This window comes from Chiroxiphia lanceolata, chromosome 6 (assembly GCF_009829145.1).
Source record: "Chiroxiphia lanceolata isolate bChiLan1 chromosome 6, bChiLan1.pri, whole genome shotgun sequence".
Taxonomy (NCBI): Eukaryota; Metazoa; Chordata; class Aves; order Passeriformes; family Pipridae; genus Chiroxiphia; species Chiroxiphia lanceolata.
The window spans coordinates 14,583,312-14,604,614 of record NC_045642.1 but is presented as its reverse complement, the minus strand read 5'-3'; the positions used below and the strand labels follow the sequence as shown (position 1 = coordinate 14,604,614).

At 39.1% G+C, this 21,303-nt stretch overlaps 1 protein-coding gene across 1 annotated transcript in view; it reads right to left on the bottom strand.

Moving 5' to 3' along the window:
- Positions 1-19,269: 19,269 nt before the first annotated feature.
- OTOG (otogelin) overlaps positions 19,270-21,303 on the bottom strand; it is a 100,447-nt gene continuing 98,413 nt past the window's right edge. Inside the window, exons 55-56 of the mRNA XM_032691064.1 lie at positions 20,837-20,916; positions 19,270-19,564 (exon numbers count right to left, since the gene is read on the bottom strand). Of these exons, the coding sequence (XP_032546955.1) occupies positions 19,364-19,564; positions 20,837-20,916 (281 nt within the window). The 3' untranslated portion in view covers positions 19,270-19,363. The remainder of the gene's footprint in view (positions 19,565-20,836; positions 20,917-21,303) is intronic.

Below are 21,303 nucleotides of genomic sequence, written 5' to 3'. Positions count from 1 at the left end.
TCATGCACTGCTCATGTTATCAGCTTTTCACTCCAGGAAAAAAGTCCAACTGTTGCTAAAATTCATTCAAAAAACTCCATCTTGTCTATCTCCCATTTTAACTCATGGATATTTTAAAGTCAAGGCTTTGGGGAAAAAAAGTAAATCTGACAACACAGAATGGTGTTAAGATGCTTAAACTTAATTCACATCAAAATATCTTGTTTCACCTTCCTAAGATGGAGGAATATCTAATTTTACTTCGAAAGTATATGGGAACTTCCAGTGTTACTGATCCAGACAGTATGAATAGAAGGTAAACTCAAATATAAACATTTTGGAGGTTTTTTGCGAAAACAGAAGGGTTTAATAACTTACTCAAAGTTTTCCTTAACAGAAAGTTTAATTAATTTTTTTTCACTGTAAACTGGGAGAGTGATTTTCCAAACTCTTAAAATCCTATGCAAAACCCCAGTATTTTCAGTCTTCACAGGATCTGTGACAGCCCTAACTTGCTTATGCAGAGGGTAAATACTGGCCACATTTAACAGAAAGCCCTCCTATGTACAGCTCAGGATAGCCATAAACACACACCAGAGACTTATGGATTTGGTCTTCTGGCTAAAAATGTTTCTGTTAAATAAAAAAAGGAAGAAGTAGCTATGAAGTAATTTCACCACATATATATAACATGCCACTTTTTTTGTCTAAAGTCTGTGGTTTATCAAACTTCTCCACCTTTTTTAGCAAGAAGATTGAATCATCATTGTCAGGCACTCTCTGAGCAGCTGCAGGCTGTATTCCAGTAGCACGTTCACAATCCCACATCAGCAAGTACACTAGTAGGTGCACTCCTTAGGTAGCCAATGCCATTTCACAGTTATCTCAGCTCTGAAAATAATGTAAACCTGAAAGGAATTAGGAAGTTCCTTTCCCCTCTACTATAAACACTAATAGATGAAGCACGTCATATAGTTTCATAAAGTCTGTATCTCCCTAGGAACAAAGAGCACTTGCTGTTCTTGAGCATCAAAAGTAAAACCCAAACTTTGGCCAGTATGGACTTTCCATTTCCGTTCTCTGACACAGATAACGCAGGTAGTCTCCCACCTCAGCAATAGTGCATGCAGGGGCATATTCTATCCTCTTAATATTACCAGCATTCAGAAGGAAAATGGGCCACAGTTTAATCACAAAAGACACTGTGTTACAATATAAACCCATCATCAAGACAGTTTCAGTAGATTAAGCAGCAAGAAGTCATGGTGGGATGGCACTGGTCAGGTCAAATGCTGTATGACAACGTAGCGAGTGTGAACTACTGTGAGAAGCATTAATTTCTATTATATCCAGCATGTATCTACTCTAATATTTCACCAAATATTTTCATTTATTTCATGGGAAAACCTCTGAAACTGATTTAGAGACTGGATAGGAAAATCTTTGAGGGTTTTTCTCCATTGTGTCTGCTTGGGAGGAAGAAGAGTGATTTGTGCTGATGAAGACCTCTGCATGACATTTGGGCATCCTATGCAAAGAGAGTAAAACAGACTCAGTTTATCCTGCAAGGCAAGTGAAATGGCAGAAATCTAAAATAACACGCTTAGGGGAACATGTAATGCAAATACAGAAGATGTTTTGCATTTTGAAGAGGTGTTTTTAAAAAATGCAACAGGCTTGGATATCCCCACTGTTTTGTTTGTCAGTAAGGAACTGAAGGTGTGATGGCATACACTATCTACCCCTCAACCATCTTCAGGCCACTCAGATTTCTGTGAAATGCAACTTCTTTCTTCAGCTCTGTTAGATCAGGAGCAAGTTTGGCCTCTAGTTGCTAAGGACATTCTTTTTTATTTTTACTTTTACTTCTTTGTAGATAAAAGATATTTGTTCCAGAGATGTGGATCCTTCTTTTCTTGATTAGCTTGATTTTTGTATATAGTTTAATTGAGAATCAGTTCCCAGATCATAATTTTTAAACTTGCCACTGGTGAGTGTCTGCAGCAACTCAACGGAGAAAGTATCTCCTTAAAACTACTGAGCTAAATTCTGCAGTGCCATAGAGGTATTTCTTGGCTAACATATACTAATTACTATGGCTTGAACCACATGGAGCATATGAAAATTTCACCCAAGTACAGACTTTGTTGGGATTAAGCCAAGTATGAGCCACACCAGCACTAGGAGAGCAACCGTCACTCGATGCTGTATAGTGCAGGGATTGTAATGATTATACATTTTCTAATCCTGCTTCCTTCTGGCAAAACAATAGATTTACTATGACTTTATGGCCACTGTATGTCAATCACTTGGGTTTCCATCACCAGCATTCCTCCCTCACCGCTGACACGTTGCTTCCACTTGGCCATAAGCCGCACACTAAACCCTTTCGTGCTGTGGAGCTTGATTCAGGCAGGAGGAACAGCCCCGCTCACGTGCCCCTCTTGGAAGTGCAGAAGGTTGCGGTTGAACATCTTGTTTTTTCATTTGCTATAGACATTTGTTCTTGCAGCTGACCATGTGCAGGAGAATTTGCTCATGTTCCAGAAAAGGACAGCTGCACCACAAATTACCTTAAACCTCCTTGCTCCAGGGATTATCTGGGTACAGTGAAGTGTGTGTATCCTAGGGCAGGGGTCTTTTCTTACTATAAACAGAGTTATTAACCTCTTATTTACCAGAAGTGTTTATAAACTCAGTAATGGAGACAATTTTGATATCACTAGTCACTTCTTTCTGGTAATAATTTTTTTGGACAGTTCATCCATTTGGACTCACAAGGTGGTTTCCTTGAATACTTCTTTTATAGTTTTCCCTCATTAATTACATCTTCTACTAGCTACCTGCCCTTAGGGGACAACATACACCTCTTGAGATTGTATGCACGTGAGACTGTAGGCACTCCAGCCCCCCTTTCCCACACTCCCCTTTTTGGATCCTGCTACAGTAAGTTCTCTGAGGCCTTCCACCACCCTTATTGAGCAATCTCCACAGTAATTATGCCAAGCATCAGTCTTGGCTCTCAGCATAATTATCTTGGCATTTACAGGAACTGAAGGAGCATCATTAAAACCAAAGACAATCTAAAGAAACATTTCCATCTCTCAATTTGTAAGCATCACTCCAGAAGCACTACAGCCACAGAAATAAATCTAAATGCAAGCAGTGAGCACCATCATCAGCTGACTACTTGCTGTTCAGCATCAGGTGAAGAACGAGTCAAGTGAAAGGAAAAGACAAAGATGTTGATACAGGTCCAATGAGACTATCAACTTTTCACAAGTCTAAATAATAATGAAAACATAGCTATATGGACCTTCAAGACATAACAGCATTCTGGCTATTTAAAATCAGTAGCTTTAGTCTTCTACTTTTATTTTATATTTTCCATTAATGCAAATATTTTCAATGTAAAGAGGCTTCTTACATTTGCTTCATGTAAAACCATTTAGCCTCCCTCTGTCTGAAATCCATTTACCACCTTTTCACTCCTTCTCTAAACCCAGTTCCTGCACTTTGACACTGCAGCAAATTCTCTGCTACTGCAAACAGCCCTGTCCATTTTCAACAGCAAAGGTCCTGGCTTACTCCCCTCGAAATTCTTCTCTTCTCTATTTAAAGCATCACAATAGATGAGAAGCTGACATATTTAACACATGCACAAACACACTCATTTTACAAAACATCTATCTAAAAGTAATGAAAATAAACCAAGAATTAAAAGAATAGAAATGGAGCTTAATGGGACCCCTTACAGAGAGTTCTCTGTTTTAGCATCAATGATGCAAACATTTGTGCAACTAAAAAATGTATCTTCAGTCTAACTTCAAACAGGACTTAAGTGGAAATCTCATGCATTCTCCAACTTATCAACTGGATGCCAATGAAGTAGTTTGGAAACACACGTGAATCAAAAACCGGGATCATAAGACATAGTGTGCAAATAAAAGAAAAAAACACAAGTAAAAACCACCGTGACCTGTAACTGCTTCCTCAAAATCATTTTTAGGAACTACTGTTTCATTAAGCTCTGCTGTCCAGCTGCAGCAATGCTCCACCAAACACACCATTCATCAAGTTTAATAGGCCTGATGGAAGTATTCTCTAGTCACTGGCAGTTAACCAGCTACCTCAAGGCTTCAGCACATAGCTGAGCACTCAACAAGGTGCAGTTACCTTTCACTGCAGTTCCAAGATACTAAATCAATTTGCATCAGGCAGGGGACCTGCCAAAATGGCAGAAGGCACCATGAACCCAAGGCCCTGACCTCATCTGGCAGTGCTGGCTTGATGGCAATTCTAAAAACCTTTTAGAGCTTTCACCCAGGTTGATCCAAAATTGTCGTCTGAAATTTCTACAAGCTGCAAAATTGAACATAAGTTCATACTGAGGCATCCCTCTTAGCATGCATATTAATCAGTCAGATTTTTTTTTTCAAGACATCTAGAATCTCGTAAATAGATACCAACAGAGAGGCAAATACAGGATATGTTTAGGAAGACATTTTTTACATGCAGAAGGCACACTGGCAATATCCTCATCAAACTTAGAAATCAGATTCCAGCTGTCAAGGCAAAATTTAATAGCAGATTCTGTTAAACACAAAAAAAACAAACAAACAAAAAAAACCACCAAAACCAAACCAACAGAACCAAACCTACCCAGCTTCTTACAAATGGAAAAAAAGCCATCTGAAGTGGATTTAACCATTCTTAATCATAAGCTGCCCCGATAAAAATACTCATGACCCTCCATGTTCAATGGCATGATGTGATTTGGCAATATGTTGACTGTTCTGTGCAGAGCCAAAAACACTTTGTACATCCAGATAATCTTGTATTTAATTTTTAGGCCACTCCTCCATTCGTAAATCTCAGTAAGAACAACTTTGATTTATTTACATACAACTCATAGTTTCAAGATCTTATCTAATAAAAGTAAGGATATCACTACATAATAATTCATCAAAGCTTTTGCAAGTACAAGCTGTAGCATCTTTCTAAGAAGTGTTTCCATTTGTTCCAAAACTTTCACTCTGATTCCAAGTGGCATTATCACTGTGATGCTTTTATCTAGGATGTATATTGTATTACACTTCTAGAAGTCAAAGGTTAGATATTGCTGGGAAAACTATGCAACACAAATTCCTTAAGTATACTGGCAGCTCACACCACATCAAGATCGGTCTAAAAATAAGTCAGTTTGCTCTGGTCCAGAAAGCAAAGTATCAACACCATCTCTTTGGAACAATCTTCCTTCCACTGTTACCAAACAAGCCAGAATCACTATCTGTTAAAGAAGGAAGCACAAACCACTGCTCTTTGGTATAGGAGTTACTTATGAACTAGAAGGCGTATTTGCAAATAAAATGTCAGTGGTGCCTCTGTTTGTGAAGGTCATAAACATCCCGATGTTTTCATTTCACCACAAAGTCCTCCCTCTCAGCATCTGCGGCTGTCTGCAGTGCCTGTAGGCTACATACAAATCTCTTGAGAGATTACAAAAACTAATCCAAAACCAAAAAGGCCAGATCATTTCTTCGTCTCTCAAAAAAACTCCAAACCAAACCAAACCCCAAAAAACAACCAACACCAAAACAAGCCACATTTGTACTAGTACTCCTTTATATCCATATGAGCTAGAGAAAAATTTTGCAACTTTTCTCATCACTGCTTCCACTTCAGCATTTAGAGAAGTCCAAGACACTGGGAACTGCCAGCCCTGTTAGCATTTTTTGTAAAAGTTTCCATTTTACTGGGAAGTATGGAACACTGGTATCTCCTGACCTGGAGCACACATACCCACCACCTTTGCTAAAACTGCCAGCTCCACTCTTCTACCAGCAGAGCACATCTACAAGGAGACCAAGCTGAATCTATTCTACCTTTTACTTTTTTAAGCCTTTTTCTCCTCAGCGAAGTTTCATTGGTCTAACATGGATCAGCCATAGCTTTTCCACAAAAAAAAAAAAAAGAAAAAGAAAAAAAAAAAGTCCAATCCTTACTGATTTAATACAAACCAGCACCTGGGTATGGGGAGGAGAGATCTGCAATCTGGGAGTCCTTTCCTGGTGGATCAGGCAATTCACAAAAAAAGAAAACTAGTATCTTATCTTATAACGGGTACATTGAACTGGAATCAATAGGGACACCTAAAAAAACCTACTTTTTACCATATATTTTCAGACTAAGTTTTTCTGGATACTGCACTCATGTTTACACTCATGCTAGAAATACTTGTTGATCAGTCCACTGTTTTCCACAAGCCTTTGTGCTAGGAAGCAAACACATCTCTCATTCTGTCACAGCCTCAGTCTCCCTGCCCTCCTGTACAAGAAAGGGCTCCCCAAACAGCTGGCACAGACTCCCATTTCCAGATAACTGTGTTTCCATACAGGGTCTCAAAAGCAGTGAGAGGGATGGAATGCCCTCACACTCCTTCAAGAAAAAGGAAAAGAACATAGCATTTCCTCCATCCAAACCAGAAAGGGAGATGAGACTTCAGCAGCTGAGGGGAAATCACTGTGCCTGAATGAGAAGACTGGAAACCTATTGGAAATTTCCTTCCTAAGAAAGTCTGCTGGGGTGAGGAAGAGGGAAGAGAGATGGAGATTAATTTTATTTTTTTTCTTTCCTAGAAACTTTGGAGTTAAAAATAAAACAGTTGGTCAATTGGGATGCCAAAGAGCCTGAAGTTCATGCTTTAGGTGCATTTATTCCATAAACAGGCAGTTTCATATTTAAGAAGCAGAAGCTATATTGACTTTTATTCCCAGGAAGGAGCCACACGACATCAGGATATTTATGACCTTCACAAACAGCTCTGCTGGAAAGCAGTGATAGAGACTCTTTATATGTGCACCCACCGGGAGCAGAGCCCTGAGGTGGAGCCCCCCCCTCCAACTGGGGCAGCCAAGGGCAGAATTCACCCTTCTGATATCCTTGTGGTTATTGCATCTGTGTGATGCAGCAAAGCAGAAAAGGTAGCACTTGAAACTTCCAGAAAAGCCATTTGAAGACAGCCTGAAGCATACTCCAAAGCCCATTTTGAAACACTGACCTTTTAAGATGCAGGCCCATCACTGCTACCAGCATCAGTCAGTCCCCTCCTAACCAGAGAACCTTTGTGCAGAGCACACAAGATGCTGCAGGGCTGTTCAATGACAACAGGGCAACCCAAACTCTCACAGTGTGTTTCACAGCACATCCAGTACATTTCAGCAAGACAGACTGATTTGGGCAGCTTTTCCACAGCCCTCAAAGAGTTAAACAAATCAAAGCCCATACTTCCATAGTGCTAATTATATTGTCCTGTGTTAAAACAATAAAATATGCTCCACTTGCTTTTTACACCCTTTCAGTCTTGCTTAACCTTCATTAGTTAAGGAAAGATAAGTGGTACTAAACTGACTGCAGTTTGTATGCAAATAAGGAACAAAACCATCTCAACTTGGATGTCTTTTCACCAACAGATATTAGAGCAAGTGTTGGTGTTTTCTAAAGCATCCTCATTTGTCACATGGCAAATAAAAAGTGACAGCCAAGCATCAAGAAAGGTAGACAAAGTAAACTACAGTTTTCCTGGCATCTTATGTCAAGCTCCATATTGTCCAGTGACTGGAAATATGAAACCATATTCCACATATGAAACCATAAAAGGTATTCCTATCTAAATAGCATCTCTCAGCTTTTATCTCTTTGTCTTCATTAGGTCTAAAGCAAAGATCCATTTTTTAAGTGTTTAGATTCTCTTAAGAAAGAAAAATAGGACTGAAAGAGTTAAACAGTTTATTGTGCTTTTACACATTTTAAGAGATCATCTTTCAACAATGGCAGTAAAATCAGCATGTAGTCTTAATTTTCTATGGTTGAACCTTGAACGTGAATCATTATATTACAATGTACTTACTGATTTCAACAGGAAGAGGATTAAGCCCAGAAAATCAGGTTAGGAACCTGAAACTGGACTGAGGAAAATGGAATTTTTCTGGTACTAAAAACCTCTTATGTTATGTAAAATACATTAGAATTTTGAATATGAGATTTGGCCATTTGGAAAATATTCTTAACATCTTGAACTCAGCAGCAATGTGACAAGTCAGTGAACTGAAAATCCAATTAGTAACCAGTGCTTTGAATAAAAAACCCTATTACTACACATATTAGATGGTAATATCTGATTTTACCTACTTGGACAAGCACACATACATAAAATGAATGGTGTTTTAATGGACTCTTCAACAGGTATAAAGAGAAAACATCCGTGACCACTGGGTGCTGTTTATTGGCCACCACATTACCATTGCATGCATGTATATGACATACACACATAGATTATACATAGTGTATATACATTTCAAGTACAACCAGAACATCAAATAATTGAAATTTATTTTTTAGTTTTCCTGTTTTCAGTTACCTGTTTCTTGGAAGTGCAAGGCTAACTTGACCGATGCTGGCACTTACTTCTGTTCCTCCCTCCCACCACAACTTACCTCCTTGGAGAGCAAGTAACACATTTCAGCTGCACATGCATTAATTCTCCACACATTATTATTTGCTAGAGATGGTGGAAGCACCTCACCCCCCGAACAATTTACCCATAACCCTCCCTGGTAAAAATATTTATTTTGGAAGTTACAGTTTAGACAAGCAAATAATTTGGACAGAAGTTTTCTGTAATGGACACAATCCTCCATTCGTTTGCAATGTGTGCTACTGAAATTCTCCACTGAAAAAGTTATTTGCTTGTTTGTGTAATTAGAATATATCTGTCTGTGAAGTCATCTGCCTGGGAGTTTCTGGTACTTACAATCTTTGGAAGAGAAACATGGAAAGGACCAGCCTGAGTGCAAAGGTGGTCACTTTAGCCTGTAAAAATTCACCCGGTTTGCCCAGACACAGTTGTTTCCACACACCCCTGTTCAGGAATTCCCAGCTCAGCCACACTCCACCATCCTGTACCTCATACATCTCAACTGGGCCATGAAGAAAACAAACCACCTGAGAGGAAGAAGAAGGAAAGAGGCAGGCTTGTGGCAGACAGAAACAGAGAAAGCTGGCAGTGATAAGACAGGCTGCTCTGATTATTTAGGGCTTTTTTGTTACCATCTGTATTTCCACAGCTTTCAGATGACCCACAAAGGAGATTAAATAAAACATGATTAGAAAATATACCCATTTTAAATATGTGTCTGTGTGATGCCCCAACATGTCACTCTGCCTTGTCTGTGCTCTTCTAACCTCTGATGACAGTGGCAGTCCAGCCATGGGGGCACATGGCTTGCAGCATAAAAACTGGGAAGTGGCATGAATGCTAGCACAGGCTGGTACCCTGACAGTCCCCAGGCATCTTTTATTCAAATGGTTTAGAAGAAATATTGCTCAAATTCCACTTCCAACAGATATTTCTCCATTGCTCTGGATAAGGATTTTTCTACACAGAGAATAGCAGTATCTTAAGGAATATACTGCAAAGATCTTCAACTGCTTTGAACTTCAAATGACCTGTTAACAAAAACAAGCTCTGTAAGCAATGAGCAAGACATGTAGGTCAGTGAGTAAGCATGTAACTCACTGAAAAGTCCAGCTTATTACAAATTCTTTAATCAGAATTAGCTGTGCCAGAGAAAAGGGAAATTCATTCATTACACTCTAGCAGGAAGACAGAGATGCTGATAGTACATTGGTGCAAATCACTCCTGTGGTACTTTCTCATTCTTATTTGAAGCAGTTTGGGGCAAACATAAAAGGCTGATAAAAATATTTTGAGCTGAGCAAGGTGATTTGAACTAGAATATGGAAGTACTGGAAGTGACAAAACTTTCATCAAGGAAAAGGAAAAAATGCAGCAAGGATGGGAAATTAATCCAAATGCACAATCACAAGGCGACTCTCTCTATGTCCCCCCTCCCCAGCAGTCCCCAGCTACCTGCACACTGGTGATGTTTGCTATCTTCAGTGAATCACAGAAACATAGAATGGTTTGGGTTAGAAGGGACTTTAAAGATCATCTCGTTCCAACACCCCTGCCATGGACAGGGACACCTTTCACTGGACCAGGTTGCCCAGAGACCCCTTCAGCCTGGCCTTGAAGATATCCACAACTTCCCTGGGCAACCTCTTCCAGTGCCTCACCACCCTCATAGTAAAGAATTTCTTTCTAATATCTAATCTAAACTTACTCTCAGTTTGAAGCCATTCCCCCTTGTCCTGCCACTACATGCCCTTGTAAATAGTCTCTCTCCATATTTCTTCTAGGTTCCCTTCAGGTGCTAGAAGGCTGCAATTAGGTCACCCCAAAGCCTCCTCTCCTCCGGGCTGAACAATCCCAATTCTCTCAGCCTTTCCTTGTAGGAGAAGTGCTCCATCCCTCTAATCATCTTGGTGGCCTCCACTGGACTCGCTCCAACAGGCTGATGTCCTTCCTGTGCTGGTGCCCCCAGAGCTGGATGCAGCACTTGATGTAGGGTCTCACCAGAGCAGAGTAGAGGGGCAGAAGCACCTCACTTGACCTGCTGGTCACACTGCTTTTGATGCAGCCTGGGATATGGTTGGGTTTCTGGGCTGTGAGCTCATGTTGCCAGCTCATGTCGAACCTCTCATCCACCAGCACCCCCAAGTCCTTCTCGGCAGGGCTGCTCTCAATCTGTTTATCCCCCAGCCTGGACTGAAACCGGATGTCGCCCTGACCCGTGTGCAGGACCTTGCACCTGGTCTTGTTAAACTGCATAAAACTCCCATGCGTCCACTTCTCGAGCTTCTGCAGGTCTCTCTGGATGGCATCCTGTCCTTCAGGTGTGTCAGCAGTACCACCCAGCTTAGTTTCATCTGCAAATTTGCTGAGGATGCTTTGATCTGCCCGCTGTGAGTCAGAGGCTCTTTTTCCCCACCATGACTTGGATCCAGCTAACTGGCTCTCTACCAGCTCTCACACAGAGGTAGAAAAAATTCTGTTCAATTCTGCCCAAGAAGTGCTTTGACAAATCAAGGGAAATAGATCTATGGGGTACATACTGCTTTAAAAGACACACCATGGAGGGTGGTGCAAGCCCAGAGAAAGCGATATTACCAGATTACTCCAAGTCACAAGACAAAAGGAAAATGTCTTGTTAAGCTGCAAAACTTGCCTTGTAAAAGAGCTGATGGCACAGATGGCATGAAGTTGTTTAGGATAAATTGCAGCCTAGGGTAAATCTGGACAAATACTTCAATTCTGGTTTTAATAATTCCATTTTTAATGGAGTTAATTGCATGGCCACTTGGGAATAAGCCCTTCGCACTGAACACAAAGGTTAAAAATTGCCATATGGAAATAAGCAAACACTTCCACCACGTAACTTTCCAAGCCTTTTCAAAGTTAAATTAACAACAAGACCAACAAAACCACAATTTTCTTTGGATTTTGGGTGTCCAAGCTTAATATGACATGTTTCTAAAGCTCCAAGACACTGTATCTCTCTTGGGAGCAGACACAGGGCAGTGCTGGAAGAACATGAGAGAAGGCAAGAGCCATGAGCACCCCAGCACCTCTGTGCTAGCTGCAACGTAGCCAGAATGGAGCAGGGTGTGGGTCAGGAATGTTGATACCCAGCTTAGCACACCTATTGTCAAAATGAAGCTTGGTGTACAGAGTAGAATATTCAAGCTCCACAAAGGTATGGACAGGTTACACTCAGGGAACCTTGTCTTTGACCACAACCAGCAGTATGGCTTCCATTCAAGGTAAAAGGCAGCAATAATGGAGTTTGCCACCAATTACTCAGTCATGCGTGAAGTGGAGCATCTGAAAAATGTTGCTGCTTTCTGGAAAGATACTGCTCTTATTTGATATTGCTGTATAAGCATCAAACTATTTTATTTTAAAAGCCATGGTAAATTTATGAATGAAACTGTGCAAGAGGGATTTGATGAGAGATCCATAGCAAGTGTTCAGTGGTCTGGATGTTGCCTGCCACCAGGGTAGCATGAAATCATTTGATAATTAGACCACGGCTATGCAGGATTAGCATACCTTAAAAATATAGGGCTGCATTATTTTTATTTATATAACAGATGGATATTTAAAAAGGTCGTGCATTTTTTAACACACCAGTGTTGACAGAAGATTTGGAAGTGCTACAAAATGGTCAAATCTAAAGCTAAAAATGCTATTTTCCCTTCCCCCTGTGCTCTTGTGATGGAGTTGAGAAACAAATGTGCAATAGTGCTGTGAATTTCCTTTCAGAAATCAGCTTAAGTAAAGTACTTATAGGGCACTAGGCTATATTTTCTTTCATTTCATGTCGATTATAGGTAATTACAAGACTCCATTATTAGAGCTATCTGAAGACCCCACACTTCCCCTTTAGTCCTGCAAGAAAGAAGATAGGAGAGTAATTACTATTAAAAATATAATAACAATAATTTAAAAGTGATAAAACTTTATTTTTTAAGCAGAGCAGTATTTGCAATTTTTTTACCATTAAATACAGGCTTGCAGAATATTTCTTTTCATTTGAAAAAAAAGTATGTACCAGTTCATAATACTGTAACAACACAGAAATCCTTGCATTAACTCTGGCCTACGACTCTTTATTTTGGTGGACAGCGCAAAGTTTCATGGCCAAGCTGCAACACAGAATGAACTTTGTGGTCTTGTGCAGCAGCTACATCTCCCTCACTGCCTAAAGACAAGTCCCAAACTGCCACCCTGAGAAAGCACGGACAACATATCCTGAACTGAAAGAATTTATGGAGCCAGAACATTTCATCAAACATCCCATAGGCATTTGCTGGGAAAAAACAGCAGCAATCTTCAGTCCCTGACACGTCAGCTTGCTCTGACCTTATTGAGGCATCACCACAAAACACACAGACAGAGGGGCAATGGACACATGTGGAAAACCTCTACTAATACTACACCAAGGGCTGCACCCAAGCCCATTGCCATCAGAGTAACCACAGAATATGATGGTTTCCATTCATTATCCAGGGAGGGGCTCTTTCCCCCTGTCCCTCTAAAACCAAAATTCACAGTAGGCCCCTTCAGGTCTCACTTCCTTCTGTGTAACAACTTCAGGAGAATTGGGCTTGCCGGTCCAATTTGAAGAGAAAAATTTCTAAATGTTGTCATTAAAAATCTCATCTCTCATCTCCTTTCTATGCCTCTTCCAGAGCAAAAATAAAAGGATGAGAGTCAGGATCTAAAATACTGGCATCTCAACAGAATATTTGAAAATAAGGAGGTTTCCAGAAAACCATTTGTAATATTTTAGGGATTTTAACCAAAAGTGGAGGGCTTTTTCTATTCAAAGTTGTCTCAAGTAGATACAATAGGCATTTATTTATATTTTAAGTGAGCCCTTTTGTTAGGCCTTCTTCTAAAAAGTTTTCATACTTGGAATTCCAGGAAAATATATAAGCAGGAGTACAATGTGAACTTATCCTCCTTTTCCACAGGGCTCGTCCTGCCCCAGGTGGAACTACTGTAATACTGTCAGACCAGTAGTGGAAAAATGCTTTTAAACAACCACTATTTTAAACAATAGCACAGGGAAAGGCCAAGAGGATGTCCAGCTGTAGAGCCTGAAACAAGTAGTGGTGAGGGGAAGCTATTTACCAAACAGCATCAACACTGCAACAGCAAACAATGCTTCCAGTGCGCTCTTGGTGCTCGCAGACAGCGCGGCCCTAAAAAGGGTTGTGGTGAACCTGTGCAAACAATAAATGATACCAACAGCCAGGGCCCGTTCCCCTCCTGTGAACTAAAACCCACCTAACTGTGAAACCATGTGTTTCCTCACAGCATCCAATTGGCCTGCGAAATCAATTGCCACCAAAGATAATTGAAAGGGGTTTTTATGATTCATAAGACGTGGGAGACTTTCCTATTACAGTGTTGGACAGCCCATAGGTGTATTTGCCTAAAAATGAGGTTTCACAATGTAAAATTCTAAATCACTTTTTAATTCCAAAAACACTAATATAAAATTTCCCCCGTCTTGCAGTTTCCTCAGGAACAAGAGGTCAGAAACAGAATGCTGGGCTGTACAAGCTACCATTCTCATACAAAACCCTGATCTTTTTGTGCTACACACTGGGTTATCTGGGAACCTCTGGTCACTCCAGCAACATTTAACAAGAACTTTAGTGGTTAATTTTTATACAGCTAACTTCTGCCTCTCACTGAAATAGCTTTGCTTGGGCAAAGTGGTTCTTTGGTGGTCATGAGGAGGAAGAAAACATAGCACTGTCTTCTCTTGCTAAGAAATTAAAAGCATGTTATTAGTGATGCTCCTGTCTTACAGTCAAAGGACACCACCCTGCATAGAGCCAGGTTAGAGATTAAGCCTATTAGGCAGTTGCATGCCCTTTTCTCAGACAGTCCTTTTCTGCCTTTCCCCTATTCAGTAAAATAAATGTGAAGTTCAATAAGGAATATGACCCAGAAAAGACAATTGAGGGATTAAGCACAGAGATCAAGAACGGGCATGGTCTTGGCATTAGGCATAACTCCAGCTATTCTGTCTTATATATTTCGCGCTTAAGATTAGACTTCTGAATTTTTAATCAAAAAGAAATGTTATTAAAGTGCTCTGCTATATTTTTTCCCAATAACTGACTACACAAGGCACACGCTGGACAAATCTCACATATTCAATTCATGAACTAATATGACTCCTGAGAAAAAACAAACACCAAATCTGATGTCTTTTCAAGTAGAAGAGTAACTGAGGTCAGAATCTGCCCCTGGGCAATTGTATAGAAAACAGTGAGGAAAGGCCTGTGTATTGAAAAACCTCTCTGCTGCCCTAAACTCAACTCCAGACAATCTAAAGAGCTAAAACACAAAGATATTTCATATATAGGTTTCATCATTTTCTGAAGAATTGTATTACTTTAAAGATCTTGGAAGCCAAAAGCTTAAAAAGCAAGATCACAAATCACTTGCAAGACTCAAGCCAGCATCTACACAATAAAACATCTATAAACCAGAAATATTCACTCACCTTACCAGCTAATATAGCATATTGTCATGGAAATAAACACATCCCATCTTTGCAAATTCAGTTGTACTTTCCATCTTGAAGATTTGGCTGATGACGATGTCTGTCTTCAGCTCTAGAGATACAGGGATAGTTTTATAGCTGTCATACAAAGTAAGTATACTTTAGGACACAAGGAAAAACCATACAAGACAAATTACATCCCATTCAGCTTCATGCAAATCATATATTACCATTAATCACCTCATATAAAGTGGTCAGATAAGACATGTCATAATCGCTATCAGAGTAGCTGGCTTTGAGCCTGTTGAGATATTTTTAACCATTAAAGGTGAATTTAATTCCAGCTAATTTTAATAACCCAAAAGCAAGCTGCCTAACCACATCTTGCCATCCAAGTTCTCTCCACAGTGAAAAAGAAAGATGATACATCTGGAGGATGATTCACCACATCGATCTTAGACATTTATTTTAGAATAGGATGAGTCACTCTTTGGATGCACATACCTTTCTTTGGTGATGGATGAAGCCTGGCCACCTGAGTTAATTCAGTTTATTCAGTTATCGATGTTTTAAACAGCTAATGTGAGCTGACATAGTCAAAGCCTTGGTCAAAAGTCCATACAGAAAAGAGACCTGATGGCAATTTGTCAGGTACTATTTCTAAAGAGGTTTGATGTCTTCATCACACTAAGAGGGGCTTTTTCCAAAAAAACCACCATGTGCATAGCAGCTGTTACCTCATTTTAATTATTCATAGCTGCTTGCACTGGGGAGAGAGATAATGGTGTGGGCACCAGAGAGATAAGAGTGAGGGCAAAATTTTTTGAATGATTTTGATCTGAGTTCATGGACTGCATACTTGAGAGCTGTCCGAGGGAGTGTAAGTTAACTTGTGACTAACAGTTCTCATTAAACTGCAGACCAGCAGATGCCAATATTTCAGATTAACTTACCAAACCACTAGGCAGCACTATCACTAATTAGAGGAAACATTACTCAAGAGACTGTTATCCCGAATCTAGATCGCGTACTAATAAGCCAGACAGTGAGCCTTTAGATAGCACAATTGATATAATTACATTTCTTTTTAAAGGTCTTTCTTAAGGGCCAATATACATAATACTCAAGACTTCAGCTGCCAAATTGCTTGTATTTTCCTGTGAATCAAGGGTGGGTAAGCCTGCTTGAGGTAATGCAAATAAAGTGTTTTTTAAAGGAGATGACAATGAGCAATCGGCACCATAACAAACAAGCAATGTTTTCATATTCATATACTAAATGTTTTATTCAAAGACGGGAAAAAAACCCCAGCATGAGAAAGGTTTTAAATCCTAGATTTAACAAGATACAAGCCTGTGATGTTTCTACACCTACATTAGGAATCACTTTTGGAGAGAAACTCCATGTATGCAAACATGTGTGGAGAACATCGCCCTTGGGGTGGAGTAAAGTTCTGAGACTTGCAAAGAAATGTAAGAGGCCTCAGTTTCAAGAAGGTCAGTTCCAAGCAAAAGACAGCAGAAAGAATATAAACTTGTTTTAGGACTCAGTCACTGTTAACAGTCCCAGTACCTCCAGCATGGAAGGGCCAGATGAAACCCACATTGAGGTCCCTTTGGTTTCCGAAGATGTGGAATTACAAATAAGGCACAATCTTTTTCCAGCTGAGCTGCTTTCTGCAAATGCAGGGCAAGGTAAATACACGATAAGGGCCTGGGTGGCTTTGAACAACCACAGATAGGTTAAGGACATGTAAAGGAATTTAACACAGAGGCAGGGACAAAAGTAGCTTCCCCTATTAAGCCACAGGCAGTTTGAATCTTTCCCCTTGTTTCTCTCAGCATAAGCCTAAAGTTTAGAAAATCAGAAGTAGGGACTTGACATGGTGCTTATTATTTTACTGCTGAAGTAGAAGCAGTAGCAGTGTTTGATTACAGTTACCACATATGGCACAGCCTGCTTTCTACTCTCACTACCAGTACTCATTTTGCTCTTCAACCAGGAGCTGAAAGTTTCCATCTTGAATGGCTTTCAGAGTTACTGCCCTGAGCTGCTGGAAACAATGAATTCTTTGCTCAAGTGGCATGAGGAGGGACCATGCTGCACATGAGGGAAGCATGGTGGTTGGCCTAATTCCTGCTCTAATTCTGTCCTTCATGGTGGCTGGCACTTCACAGCAAATACTGTCTTGGTCGAGGGCAAAAGAAACAGCTCTTTTTATTAATTCCTACCCTCTAGGAAGGCATGTGCCAGCTGGTGAACTAAGGGAGGCTGAACTTTACCTTTGCAAATGCGAAAGCTTGAATTTTAGGCACTTGGGTTCAAGGGTTTAGCTCTGTTCAACGTCTTGTAAACAGCACTTTTTTTTCTGGTTTTCCAAAGGATGCACTCTTCCCAAATCCTGTCCTTTCTTGCTATGTAGAAGATGACTGACAAGGAACAGGCCATGTGAAGTGGGTAGGGACTGCACCTAGAAGTTAGATCTTAAGATTTATTTGGCCCTACATACTGAAGGGTGATCATCACTACAGAACAACTATATTGCCCACTCAAAACACTGTCTACTGATTGCAGTCAACCCTGAGGGTCAGTTTAGGAAAAAAATGTGTAAAGGGAATGTGCAGAAATTTATCTTCTTTCCCCCTCATCCCCTTTTTTCCAGGACAGTCTATCTGACAATGTCAGATATGCACTGTTACACTTCCATGAACAACAGTTTTCCAATTTTTGTTTTGAATCAAATGACATAATTGAATTTTGCACTTCTGAGGATGAAAGTGGTGATGGAATCAGAAAAATATGTAGATTTTCAAAATCCCCTATGCAGGTCTTCCTCCTGCTGTAGTACTACATCCTTCATGCTGTAGTATTAGATCATTAATATTAGTGATAGCAGCAAACCCTAAAACTACTTATGTGCACTGCAAAAAAAAAAAAAAAAAAAAGAGTAAACATTGTATGTTGCATCACATGACAGTAAATTGCTTGAACAATTATATAAAAATTAATTGTAACAAAGTAAGTCTTCCTGTTGTTTATTAGATATTGTAAGAATAAAATGTACAGTATACAAAATTAATATCAAAAATGTTCACATGATTGATTTTTCTTTGGATTAACTGCAGACAAGCAGCTTTTAAAGATGTCATGCTGAGATCTATTTTCTACTAAAAGATCTCAGGTGTATCACTGCATGCTATCTACAGTTTTAATCTACAAAATGAAAGCTATTGAATTTTTGCTGAATCTCAGTGGCATTTTTTGAAAAAGAACAGAACAATAACATTAGCTTAGAGGAGAAAAAATAATGTTAATATTTCAAATTCATAAGCAAAATTGCTTTTGAAATTTCAAACCTTACAATTGTACATTTTCAGTTTCAAGCACTTGCCATAAGAAGTTACATTCTACTATATAGGTGACAAAGATTTTGAACTTTGTTTTTCTTTGAAACAAAAAGAAAAACAAAGTTCATTTCTTTTTCCTAATGAACTTTCACATCTTTAAAGTTAGTGTTAAACAATGTTCATTCTCCTAAAGAAACAATTTAAGTATGGTTCATTTCATAAGCTGAAAGTTTTCATTTAAGGTATATCTATACAAAGGAATGTAAAATGGTTTTCATTTTTTAAATCTGTGCATTTTCAGTTTACATCATATTGTTTAGCAGAAAAATAAAGTAACTACTAATGACTAATCTAGATAACCTAAAATCAGCCAATCTGTTCCATAAAATACATGCTTGCCATAATGCTTTTCACTGCAATATAAAATACACTAGAAAAAACTGAAATTATTACCAGGGAATACTACATGGTTATCAGTATTGATAATGCTTCCCATATTAAAAAAAAATAAAAAATCTTTACATTAATTTCTTATACATGCTCTACTTAGCAACAGGAATATGATTTAAACTGAAAATTCTTCTCATATTGTCCAAACAATTTTTCTTAATAGACTCTGAATGTATTTGCACAAGTGCAATGCGTTCAAAATAGTGACCTACTGTCAGGTAAGTGTTGTCAATGATTTAAAACAGGAATGGGTGCCTGACAAAGAGTGGGCCAGCCTTCCAGAACAAAACAGATGGTGCTCTTTTCTCTTGAAGTGTCACTAACATAAATCACCTTTTAAGTTGGCACATATCACAAGAACCCTTAAAACAATCCCTGTGAATGAAAATGAAGACAAATCACAATACAAATGATGCAAAGCCATTTTTCCAGAATTTGGGAGAGTCCAAAAGTATTTGTGCTCTCTTTTGCATTAAACTAGTGAAATTCAGTGGATTGGCTGTTTTATTTTTAAGAGATTAACTATTAAAATCATCTTATGCTGGGAACAGCTGGGCTTGCTGTTTTCTTTCCTTTTATGTGTTTTTGGTTTTTTTTTTAAGACCATTGGCAGGAACAATCTGTGGGCTCTTGGATTGAATAGCTGACCCAGGTTGAGTTACTGGTGCAGTACAATTGCACAGTCCGCCTCTGCAGCCCGAGCTCCCTGCAGCATTTGCAGAACCTTGCATACGTGTTGATGTTGTAGTTGTAAATGCTTGCAGAAGGGCACTTCCCATCACATGAAACAATGTTCACCTGGTAACAAACACCATGAATAATTAGCAAACTGAAGCAGCTAGTTAGGAGTTCTCAAGGAAGTCCAAAACCATTAGGCATCCCAAATTCAATGGCAAAGCAATGAAAAATTTGGGAGGTATTTCCTCTAGCCCCTTATGAAATCCCACTACATCTGAAAATAAGCTCTGAAGTACATTGCCCAGAGAGGTCTCAATTTTTATCTTACTGATATCAATGATGACTTTTCTGTCCATTTCTGTAACAGGTTTTGGCTATTAACAGACACAAAGAAACAATTCTGGTTTTGAATTTTAAAGTATTCATAACAACCTTGGCTTGAACATAGCACCAAGTGTTCTGTCTCCAACTCCCTGCCGTATTCATTTCAGTGATACACTGATGCAGTGTTGCTGTACTGGTATCAGTAAGGAGGAATAAAAGAACCAGCTCTTTGGAAAGCCAAGAGGAATTACTACTAATGACACCAGATCTGTAATACAGACTGTAAGAGAAATAGTCATAGAAACTGAATAATTTTTTCATATTTAATAGTTAAGATTCGTGTTTCTGTTCAATGAGACACTGAGACTAAATTTCCTGGCTGCTCAACAGCTTACTCTACAAAATGTACTCTCAGAGTCATTTTAGAGGTTACAGCTGTTTCCCTACACTCTTTTATTACAGCTTTTCCAGGCGCTCTTACACATCTCACATGAGACGTCTGTCTGCACCCTTGCTGCTGCTCACAGTCTTACTGCCCAGCAGGACATTGCTGGTGTCCTTCAACAGTAAATCCTTCGATAGTGCCTCATTCTTCCTTCACATTTTACAGTATGTTCATGCTGCTGTCTAAAAAAAACCTTTCAGGACCCAAGATTCCTTTCTTCACGAAGTTGGCATTTTAATACTTTCCCTGGGCAGATGGAAAATTACACACATCTGCAGCCGTTTTAACTGTAGAATATCAGGGGCAAGATTCAGTTATATTGAAGTTAATTTGCATACAATAATTGCATTATAGGGTGAAATGAGACTTTGGATTTGCACGAAATCAACATGCACCTAGATGCATACAAAAGCAGAAGTAACAGCCTCCTTTTTATTATTTGAGAAGATGATTGCTGAGAATGTAGGGAAACATTAAAATAGCTCTATGAAACAGAAATCTCTGTCTCTGTGACAGAGATGAAGACAACAGCCTTGTGAAATTTGGGTTCCTTTTCTTCCTTCATTTTATTTCTCATATTTTTTCCCTTCTATGAAAGGAAATTGTGATAGTTATCTACTTACTGGTGTGTTACTCCTGCAGTCGTTCTTGCGGATAGTCATCCTAACAGTCACCTTCTTACAGAATTTTCCATCTTCCTTACCTGCAAAATGGTCACAGATCAAAAAATATCAGCTCAAAATTCTAAACATTTCTGAGACAAGAACATTCCTCAACATTTTACTGGGTCAAGAAACACAAAGAAGATACCCATTAGCTATATATTGAATCACTTTCAAAACTATTCTATTTCATGCATTAAAGTATCCATCTCATTATATCTTTAATAACAATTATAAAAGGTTCATTCTTCATTCAGAAGTTTTTTAAGAGTAAGTCCACTGTGTTCAAAAAATTTTGCAAAACTGATCAACCACTCCTGTGAGAAGACCTGTTAAAAAGGTATAAAGTGCATTTTCTATTAAATACCTGCAACAAACTTTAATAGCAGTAATTGCATTCCAGTGGTATAAACAAAGTTTAAAATTAA